This window comes from Canis lupus, chromosome 15, assembly GCF_011100685.1.
Source record: "Canis lupus familiaris isolate Mischka breed German Shepherd chromosome 15, alternate assembly UU_Cfam_GSD_1.0, whole genome shotgun sequence".
Lineage (NCBI taxonomy): Eukaryota > Metazoa > Chordata > Mammalia > Carnivora > Canidae > Canis > Canis lupus.
Window position 1 is genome coordinate 13,752,731 of NC_049236.1, and position 11,312 is coordinate 13,764,042.

Below are 11,312 nucleotides of genomic sequence, written 5' to 3' on the forward strand. Positions count from 1 at the left end.
AACACTCAGGGAGAGTCAGTGACCCAGCAGCCCCTGAACCATGAGTGTCTCTGTACTGAGCCTCACCAGACCCCTGGACACTGTGTCTGGGCTCCTGCAGCTGGCCTCCCTGCTAGGCCTGGCTCTGCTGCTGCTCAAGGCAGCACAGCTCTACCAGCGCAGGCAGTGGCTGCTCAAAGCTGTCCAGCAGTTCCCGTCCCCTCCTTCCCACTGGCTCTTCGGGCACAAGCGGGAGGTAGGAAGGGGCTGGACTGGGGAGAGGGAGGGCTGGGCAGGCTGGGGAAGGCAGCAACTACCTACCCAACATCTGTTTGGTGCCAGCACTAGCTGTGTGGGAGGGGTGCCCAGGGCAAGGAGAAGCCCACCTATAGAGGGGCTCACCAATGGTTTATGGATTCAACAAGTAGTAGGAGTCAACTGGGGAGTTGTAGTCAACTGACTCAAGGAACCCAAGGACATCTTGGTAAATGATGATTTGATGGATGAACAAAGCATGAGAAAGGGCTTCTAATGTCCAATCTGGAGTTCCCAAATCTTCCGCCAAGACTTGGGCTTCCCTCCATCAGAGCATTAGTATCCTCTACTGTCAGGGCCTCTTAAATCAGTCAGTTAGCAAAATAAAATATATAAATTTAAATTTTAAAATGTAATCCATTTTATGCTCCAAATAAGTAAAATTATATGGCAAAACTTCTTACCAAGTGATAAAAGTTGTCATAAATTTTTTATGCAAATGTTGCACTAATGACTTCCTGAAGTTTTGTACACCATGGAGTCAATCCCTGATAAGTTTCTGTAGGCAGTTGTTGATTGTGAAGGCTGCTAATTCTACTCAACAATGGGGTAGAATCTGACCTCTGGACAAACCTTGGACAGCCCAGAAAGTCTGTATAGAGGCAACGTCATAAGAAACGTTCTGAATACTTAGTTCTTCTGGTAGATCAAGAACTCTCCCCCTATGCACATCCTGCCCTTTCCCCTGGCACTAGTCCTGGAACCAGAAGGTTCTATTGATTTATCTTTCTTTTGGTGACAGTTGCAAAAAGGAGACGAGCTGCAGCTGCTACTGAAATGGATAGAGGACTTCCCATGTGCATTTTCTCGCTGGATATGGGGCACAGAGGCAGAGATCATGATCTATGACCCTGACTACATGAAACTGATCCTGGGGCGATCTGGTGAGAGGACACCCTCATACTTGTTGAAGCAGCTCTTTCCTCTTGGACACATGCCCAGGGGTCTGTGAAATTGCAGAAACCATGAGAGGCTCAGCCCTCAATACCTGACCCTCTATTAACCATTCCCCCCCACACCCCATCCCACATGCCAGATGAAAGCCAGATAATTCTTTAACTGAATGCTGAAAGAGCTGTGTTGGGCTGCTTTTTTCTTTTCTTTTCCTTTCCTTTCCTTTCTTTTTTCCCTGGCTTCTTTTCTCTTTTCTAATCTTTCCTGTTGTATTCTGTTCCTTTCTTTTCTGTAATTTTCTTCTTCCTTCCTTCCTGCCTGCCAGCCTTCTTTCCTTCCTTTCTTAACCAAACTGAGATGATTGCAGAACTGAAAGACAGTTTCTCATACAAGAGAGCTTGGATTTGACACTTCTAACTATTGCCTGTGCTGGGTAATGGGATGCCTGAGACTCAACAACTTACAGAAAAGAACTCAGAAATTCTGTCTTTTCTTTGACACTAAAAGAACGCCTTTGTTTCTGTCCAATCCACCTACCTGGTCCAGTGGGGCTCTGCTGTGGGACACTGAGTCTGCCTTCTTGAACCAACATTCACTATCAGGAAAGAAAAAGAGTACGGGTTCAGAGGCAAGTGGGAAGTGGCTTGACACAAAATGCCAGCTGACAAGCTTCAGCAAGGGATGGGGGCCAAAGATCTAGACCGCAGCTGCCTTTGGGACCAGCTGAATTCCTTGGTCACCACCAGTTTGCTGTCATGTCCTTCTTACTTTCAGACCCAAAACCAGATGGCTCCTACAAACTCATGGCTCCCTGGATAGGTAAGTATGTTTAACTAGGACTATGGTCCACCGTCTGCTTAGGTTTGCCAGCAACTGTCCATTTGGCCCAGACTAACAGGAAGAGACCAGCACCACAGTGACTCCACTCAACTCTGAATTGAGCCCCCTTCTCTCCTTCTTATAAAACCCTCACCCCCACCGAAAGGTGGTGGAGCCCTCTGTACCTCAGGCTCTCCCACACTGCTTCTCAGCCCTCACCTCGAACTCAGCCTGATTTTTCACTAACGTCCTTGTACGACCCATCCCTGCTCTGTTTCAACCTCCATGTCACAGCTGCCATAACCACTTCCTGGCCTCAGGCTTTGGGAAGTCCCCTTCTTAACATGCACTGGCCTTTCCTGCTTTGCCAAGGATGCCCTTCTTCTGACACTCTGGGTTCCTCCCATATTGTCCCTGGATAACTCGAGAAAGGTCCCTTCCCACCCACCCCCCAAACACACTGTGGTCCAGGGTATGGTTTGCTCCTGCTGAATGGAGAGACATGGTCCCAGCACCGGCGGATGCTGACCCCGGCCTTCCACTATGACATCCTGAAACCCTACGTGAGACTCATGGCTGACTCTGTCCAAGTGATGCTGGTAAGTCGAACCCTACCTCACCTGCACACTCACACCCACAGCACAGTTCACAAAGTCCATTATCAGACAGCTGTATCCTTCAGAAATCCATTAGCATGGTCCCTGGAATCACTCATTACACCCTGCAATGTGACACAGCCCCCGGAAGGTGGATGGGACGGGAAAGCACCCACTTTCATCCACTCTTTGCTCCCTGCCCACAGGAGAGAGAAACATGGTGGAGACAGGGTCCATTCTCCTCCCACTTGCATGTCTTTGGCTTGGATGGGAAGAGTAGTCAATACCCTTGGAGAATAGGACAAGCTGCCCCTGGCTGGCCTGGGTAGTAGCAGCTTCAGTGGCAGTGGGGACATTGGGGACGTCCCAGATGTCACTCAGGTGGGCTCTGGGGTGGGACTGAAGAAGTCTGCATGGATCTTAGCCACTCCATGGAGAGAAATGCAAACCAGGTCTCAAACCCCAGAGCTGAGTCCTGCCAGTACATCATCTCTGAGCTTGACCCTATTGCTCACTCACTGTACTCAGCTGACATTTGCTGAACAAGAGGATTGACGTCCCAAATACTCCTTTCTCAGGACCTCCTAAAATTGGCCCCTTGACCTTTATCTTGCCTTGACACTTGTTCCCTAAACTGGGACTTCATCTATTGCTCTGTGTAGGTCAGTCCCAGGGCAGAAAAGATTCCCCCTTTATCTCCTGAGTAATGACGTTTCCAGTCTACTAAAAGGTGGTTATAGCCATAACGTATCCCTAAGTCAGCCTCAAGAGATCATTCTTAATAAAATAACAACAGTTTCTGAGAAAATACTCGACATATCACAAATATTCAGCTCTATGAACAAACATTATATGTTCTCATTCATTTGGGGAATATAAATAATAGTGAAAGGGAATAGAAGGGTTAGGGAAAGGAAATGGGTGGGAAATATCAGAGAGGGAGACAGAACATAAAGACTCCTAACTCTGGGAAACAAACTAGGGGTGGTGGAAGGGGAAGAGGGCAGGGGGTGGGGGTGACTGAGTGACGGGCACTGAGGGGGGTACTTGACGGGATGAACGCTGGGTGTTATTCTATATGTTGGCAAGTTGAACACCAATAAAAAATAAATTTATTATTTAAAAAAAACAAATATTCAGCTCTATGGTCCTAAATCGATGAAACACAACTGCTTTAGAAAGTGAGGACATGTCATCAGAATATGTGGAGCAGCAGAGAGAGAGCCTAGCCTTGTCAGCATGGGCCTTCCAGAGGAGTAGAGAAGGATCAATGTGTCCCCTCTACACAGGACAAGTGGGAGGAACTCCTCAGTCAGAACTCACATCTGGAGATCTTTGACCATGTCTCCTTGATGACCTTGGACACCATTATGAAGTGTGCCTTCAGCTACCAGGGCAACCACCAGGCAGACAGGTTAGTGAAATGCATAGCGGCAGCGTCCTATTTCCTACCAACTGATGTGGACTCATCTGGAGGCAGTTCCAGTAGCTGGGATGTTTACCAACCCAAAGAGCCACATTCTGCAGAGAGCTCCAGTCTGACACAGTCAATTTCAGCCCTACCAAACCTGCATTAGGCACAGACTCTGACCCCTGCCTCAGGGAGAAGCCTGGCTGCCCAAGTCCCTCATAAATGGCTGAGGGTCTCTGGGGCATAAGACAGAAATGTAAGATGCCTAGGATCACCTGCACCAATGACTGAGGAAACCTCCACCCACAGCCCCACTCCACTCCAGTTCAGATGCCTCCCTCCACCTCGACTCTTCTGCCTCATCCCCCTTCAGGAACTCCCAGGCCTACATTCAGGCCATTCGAGATCTGAACAACCTGGTGTTTGCCCGGATGAGGAACGTTTTCTACCAGAAAGACATCTTCTACGGGCTGACCTCTGAAGGCCGCAGGAACCACAAGGCCTGCCAGCTTGCCCATCAACACACAGGTTGGACTCTGCCCTCTGATCTTCTCCCCTCCTTCATCAGGCACATCCCAAAGGCATGGGCCCTGATGCCTCAGGCAGAGGCTTTCCCCTCAGTGCCCCCCAGAACCTGGGACAAACCCACTCTGGATCCCCACCTGGTGCACCTGTTAGGGTGCCAGGTAAAATGCAGGAAGCTACATGCATCACAACATGGGTGAAGGTTGAATGAGCTCCCCTGCCAGCCACATACAAGCAGAGCCTCCTTGGGCTGTGCTGTTGAGGGGAGCACTGACATGCAAATACCTGGTGCTAGGGCTCTCACCCTGGCATGCACACCCATTGCTACACTCCTTTTGACCCCCCTGACACCCTGACTGGGGCACAGGGGGCAGGTGGGCTATGTGGCTGGCTATATGCCTGGGCACCCAGAGCTCTCAACTCCGCCTGGGAACACTGTTTGGGCAGACCGAGTGATCAAGCTGAGGAAGGCTCAGCTACAGGACAAGGGAGAGCTGGAGAAGGTCAGGAACAAGAGGCACTTGGACTTCCTGGACATCCTCCTCTTTGCCAAAGTGAGTGTGGCAGGGGAGGTCTGAGCATTTGCCCACAGGTGGGGAGCAAGGGTGCAAACTCAAACTCTGCCCTCTCTCTGGGTCTTCCTTCCTAGGTGGAGAATGGGAGGGGCTTGTCTGACAAGGACCTCCGTGCAGAAGTGGACACATTCATGTTTGAGGGGCATGACACCACAGCGAGTGGCATCTCCTGGATCCTCTATGCTCTGGCCACACATCCCGAGCATCAGCAGAGGTGCCGGGAGGAGATCCAGAGCCTTCTGGGGGATGGTGCCTCCATCACCTGGTGAGTCTCATGAGATGGGTGGGCTTTGGGAGGGTCCTGCCCCCTCAACTAGAGGATAACCTGGTTGGCAGGGCCTTGCCCGCCTTTCAAGAGAGCTTTGTTTTAGGGAGCACCTGGACCAGATGCCCTACACCACCATGTGCATCAAGGAGGCATTGCGACTCTATCCACCAGTTCCAGGTGTTGGCAGAGAGCTCAGCAAGCCCATCACCTTCCCTGATGGACGCTCTTTGCCCAAAGGTATGGCCTTCACCACTCTCACTCCACAAGCACTCCTGGGGGACGCATGGGAGATCTGAAATCCACATGTCCTGGGGCGGTTTTTGAATGTCTTTAAGACTCATTTCTGGGCAACCCGGGTGGCTCAGCAGTTTAGCGCCACCTTCAGCCCAGGTCATGATCCTGGAATCCAGGGATCGAGTCCCACGTTAGGCTACCTGCATGGAACTTGCTTCTCTTTCTGCCTAACTCTCTCTCTCTCTCTCTCTCATGTCTCTCATGAATAAATAAATAAAATCTTTTTAAAAAATAAGACTCTTTCCCCCTCAAGTAAATCAATATTTACTTTGTTGTTTGGGTGAGGTATATAATGCGCTTTGCACAGAGCTTAAATCCAGCTAAAGCTCAATAAATAAAGACATGAGGGCCTCTCAGTGTAGCTTTCAGTTTGCTCTAATATTCTAATTCCCTGAGATATGAGTGCTCAGAGACAATCAGAATGGGCAAGGGGAGATGTGGTCTTTCCTTATAGTGTCTAGGCTAATGAGAGAGATTAGAGAATTTTCTGTCATGGCTCAGATGGTGCAGTCTCTCAAGTAAATACAGAAACATTTTATATAAAAATAATGATGACTCAGTACATTGCACCTTCTCTACAAGGAGATGTTGGCTTCAGGAAGGGGCTCAGAAATAGCATACAATTCTAACTCCCAAGATTTGATCACTAGAGAGGGAGAGCACTGGGGCAGGGAGAGTTCTTCTTCCACCCTTATGGGGTTGAGTGCATCGAGCATATCAGGAAACCGACTCTCATTCTTCAGATGGCCCATTCCCAGGGAGCCCTCAGGTTGATGGAGAGAGCAGCTGGTGACCACATCTGAAGTCCCTGCCATGGTCTAGTCTACCTTTTAGCTCACCTCTGCTCTGAATCCCAGCCCTGCCACATCCCAGCTGGGTGGTCATAGGCAAGTTGCTCAGCCTCTCTGAGGCTTAGGTGCTCACGTGAACAATGGACATTTATTGGGCCTTCCTTGGAGGGTTGTTGTGAGATGGATTAGTCAATGCATATTCCCCAAGGGCTCATGGGTGATACCTGGTAAACGTGAGTTGTCCCTTGAGCTGCTCTCTAACATATGCCTCCAGTTCTTTCTGCTTCTCACCCTGGTCTGGGTATCTACTAATCTGGGCACATGTGCTGTGCCATGTCTGCCCCACCTCTCCTGCTACACTATCATTCCCCTCAGAGTGATGAGAAGCGACTCTCATAGCAGCTGCCAAGTGGTGTGGGCAAGCACCTGGCCCCGCAGGCAGGGATGACCATTCTTTTCTCTTCTGCTCCACAGGATTCTTAGTCTTGCTCTCCTTTTATGCCCTTCACCACAACCCAAATGTGTGGCCAAACCCAGAGGTACGATGGCCTTGGGAGAAGGGAATGGGAGGATCTCTACAAACCAATCCCTCCTCCTGTTTCATTTCTGGGTGTGTCCTGAGGTTGGGAGGAAGGAGGAGATAGACCACACCTACCCTGACCCTGGGGCTTTTCTGCAGGTGTTTGACCCTTCCCGGTTTGCACCAGGTGTCTCTCGACACAGCCATGCTTTCCTGCCCTTCTCAGGAGGATCAAGGTGAGGCAATTTTCCTTGGGTGGGTGAGTGTCACTGGATGCATATCTGATGTTTGCATTGTCCTGTGTCCATCTGTGGTGTCTGCAGTTACTAGCCTTGTGTGATTATGTGCTGAGAAAGAGGTGTGTGTCTCTGTGTTCAAAAGGAAGGTGGCAATCACAACCTGCCATGGAAACTTTGACCCATTGCTCTCCCCAATGGTCAACCATAAGTCAGTGTCATGGTGCTCCAAAGTTCAGTGTATTCTAGTATTTTCCTCAATTTAGGAGGATGACTTCTCAGAATTTCAGTATTTTAGATGTTTGCTCTTCTTAATACCAGTAATGCCAAAAGATGTTTTCTCTCTTCCCATATTGTCAGTCCAGTTCATTGCCTTTTGTACCTTATTCACTGATCTGTCATTCATGATATCAGTGATGTTTGCTTGTGTTTGGATTTCCTATGGAATCTTGTAAGCACTCCAGTCGTGTATAAGAATGGTTTGAGCAAAGTCCCACACCAATGCCTTTCTTCTCTATTTTTGCAATCTGATACAACAAAATGTTTACTGCTCATTAGTATTCTCATAACCATGACAAATTTTCCAGTTGGCAAAATTCTTTACATGAATGGGATTTACCTATCATAGTCCCAGAGTCTACATACTGTACGTTGGCAAGAAGCATAAAATTGAGGACAATCAACTGCTTTTGAGAGAAAAACCCACTATTCTATATACGAAAAACTTGAGAAGTCTCCCTGATGTATAAAATATAAAGCACACTTGATGTGTTTCAATTGAATGACTATTCACCAGAGCGGCTACTGTGAAATCCTCCCGTGCTGCTGAGTGTCCTATAAATGGTAACTGCAATGAACCTTGTAAGTAGTTACTAGAAACAACTTTTTTTCTGAATACATCAATCTGTGAGTTCTTCAAATAGTGAATCCACTCTTACAGAATAGGCTTTAGGCAAACTCTTCTTCCAGACACTGGCTCCAGGATTTGGATTCTCCCTGGGATTGACTCCTTCCTGCTAGACATCGGTGCAAGTCATGTGCCTGCCAGTAGAGACAGGAGAAAAGTAGACAGCTCAATTCCTAGCTCAGAACTAGTGGCGGCTTTTGTTTATTCCTTTCCGGGCTTGTTGTTGTTGTTGTTCAATAAACATCATTATAAGATTGCTTATTAAGCCCGACTCTGTGCCAAGCCTATGCTATGAGATGGGAAACTGCCCTGGCCTCCAGGAGTTCTCAGTCAAGAAATAAATGCCTCTACTCAAAAGAGATATTATCCATTCATTCTTTCTTGCCCTCACTCATTTACTAATTGACCCCACAGTAGGAAGTTCCATGTTTCTGGCACTGTCCTATACTGGAAAGTGACGTGTCCTTGAGTAAAATAGTTTGTGATTCAGGATACAGGAATGAAGTGGCACAGCCAATAGGGGGTGGGTGTGAGGCTGAGGGCAGACTGGCATTGCCCTTAGCCTTGGGCATTTGGCAGGCAGAGGTGGAGGGAGGGCATTCTCTGGGATCTCCTCAGCAGTTGCTGAGATGGGAGACAGAGGTAGATAGGTGACAGGTGAGTGTGCCAACAACCCAGAGAGGGCTTTGATGCCAGCTGAGCCATATGGAGATGTTTCCCTGTGATGGAGGACATGGGAGGCTCTGAGTGTAGGAGGGTGTGGCATCAGGAGAGGGACCAGAGGTAGGAGACAGAAAAGTCGAGGTGAGGCGGCAGCTGAGGAATGATAGGCAGGGACACTTCTGCTGTAGAATTGGAAGGCAACAGCAGCTGGTTGAATGAGGGACTGAGGAAGAGGTAGGCATCTGGATCCAAACTGGAAGGCAGATAGCACAGCAGCTTGAGCATCCCTAAGGCTCTGCCCCTGCAGGGAGCTTCCCTGTTGGCATCCTGACTTCCTTACCCAACTCCATCTTGTCATTTCTATGAGGATCTGGGGCCCTGTGTACCTCCTGGATATGGTTAGAACCTGAAATGTGGCCCAGCCCACCCCCTCTGGTGCCCTGGCCTGGCCTCCACATTGTGAAACCAGAAATGGCTGGTGCAGAGAGCAAAGAACCTAATGATTAACTGTTATAGTGATCACTTGACTTGGCTCTGAGGCTCAAAGTGTTGACCCTCCTGTAACAGGGTTTCAGGCCTGCTGAGAGCAGAGGTAAGAGGAGGAGCTGATTCCGGAGGAGTGTAGGCTTTTGTCAGAGGTCAAGGGGAGAGTGTTAACAAAGCAAGGCTTGGGGTAGAGATGTGCATGTGTCCAGGGAAGGCAATCAGGGCTGGGCCCATGCAGGCTGGCCCTGAAGGGACTGTTCCTGGCAGGGACTTCGAGGCCACTCCTCATTTCCTTTTCCCTCCCTGACCCAGGAACTGCATCGGGCAGCACTTTGCCATGAACGAGATGAAGGTGGCGGTGGCCCTGACCCTGCTCCGCTTTGAGCTGGCACCAGATCCCTTCAGGATCCCTGTCCCCACTCCAAAAATTGTGTTGATGTCCAAGAATGGGATCCACCTGCATCTCAGGAAGCTCCTCTAACCCTTGTGGGGACAAGGATGAACCCCGAGGGCCTCCTGCCTGCCATTCTGTCTTCCTGTCAGTCTCTCCTGTCTGCTGGTTTCTGCTCACTTCCTGCTTCCTGTCTGCCCACCTGCCAGCCTTCCTGCTCTCCTGCTCTCCTGCTCCTGCGCATCAGACTGTCTGTGCTTCTGTCTCACCCTTTTCCAAGATTCCTTCTTATTTGCTTATTACAATCTCCCACCCAGCTGTCCCTCTGACTGCCCACTTGATGCTGTCTGTTCCCCCAACCTGCCTGTCCTCTGCATGTCTTTCCCCTTTTGCGCCTATTTGGTTGTCCCTATATTATTTTCCTCTGTCTGCTATGCCAACTTACTCCAGTCTCAGTGACTTAGAACAACACAAACTTGTTCTCTTACATTCTGGAGCTCAAAGTCTAAAATGGATTTTGTTGGACCACAGCCAAGATATTGGCCTGGTCCCACTAACTCTAGGCCCTAAGGGAGAATCCCTCTCTGCCTTGTCCAGCATCAAGCTGCATTCTTTCCAATCTTTAGCTCCTGGAGCCTCCTCTTTTCAAATGCAATAGCATCTTTCAATGTCTTTCTGCTTCTGTCTTCAGATCCCCTTGTCTTCCATAAGGAGTTTTGTGATTAGACAGGTACGCTTAGAGAGAACAGACATACTTCAGCTTCGAGACATATCCCTCCTGCTATTCATGTTTTCCCTATTAGAAGCCCACAGACCTGGAAGGTTGGCTCCTTGGGGAGCCAAAATTCAGCCTGCTTAGTCCTTTTGTGACTCCTATTGGTCCTTGCTTCTAGCTTTCTCCTGTGTGTTACCTGTGTACCCATTTGATATTCACATACCCTCTTCTTTCCTCCTCCCACAAATAAAGTTTTAATGTTATATGGAGTGTGTGTTTTCCCTTTGAGGTAGATAAATGGAAGAGAAGAGAGAGAAAGGAAGCAAAGACAAAGGAGACAAAGAAGGGAGGTAGTATCTGCTCTGTGATGCCGGGACCCCAGGAAGGCCAGATGTGTCCCATTGCCTCAGGCCATGGAGTGGGCTTTCCAGGACACACTAGGAGGAGCCCATGCAGGCAAATGGATTGGCCAGTGGAAAAGGATGTCAGACTCCAATCAGCAAACTACTGGTGGCACCTCTCCCACAGGAAAGCCCCTTGGCAGTCCTTTGAATCTCTGGCCAGCCACCTTGAGTAGGAAGGGGATTCTTCAACCCTGCCCCATTATGTGACTGCCTGGGTGCTAGTCCTCCTGGCCCTGGGCCCTGTTCCCAGGCCTTCGTTGCCCTCCTCCATCAGCCCCTCTCAATCCAGCCACTATTCTGTGGGTTCTAAATACAGATCTTCCTTCTGTCCTACTCGCTGCCATTCCTACCTAGCCCAGACCCTGGATATCATAGACAGACCTCCCTACCTGCAGCCTTTTGCCTGTGGTGTAATGCCACATTCTGCCTCCCTGAAGGGACTTCTCCCCCAGCTGGTGCTTGCATCCAGGACCTCCCTTTCAGTCCCATGGCTTCCTGGGTCACTGGGCTAGTTCAGCCCTGC

General features: G+C 49.4%; 1 protein-coding gene across 1 annotated transcript; it reads left to right on the forward strand.

Moving 5' to 3' along the window:
- CYP4A11 (cytochrome P450, family 4, subfamily A, polypeptide 11) lies at nucleotides 1–10,645 on the forward strand. The gene is given in 12 exon segments (NM_001048034.1): nucleotides 1–235; nucleotides 1,037–1,178; nucleotides 1,963–2,007; nucleotides 2,479–2,606; nucleotides 3,893–4,017; nucleotides 4,388–4,542; nucleotides 4,987–5,093; nucleotides 5,189–5,379; nucleotides 5,486–5,619; nucleotides 6,942–7,006; nucleotides 7,147–7,223; nucleotides 9,592–10,645. Coding segments are annotated over 12 exon segments (1,533 nt in total). The 5' UTR covers nucleotides 1–40; the 3' UTR covers nucleotides 9,761–10,645.
- The last annotated feature ends 667 nt before the right edge of the window (nucleotides 10,646–11,312 follow it).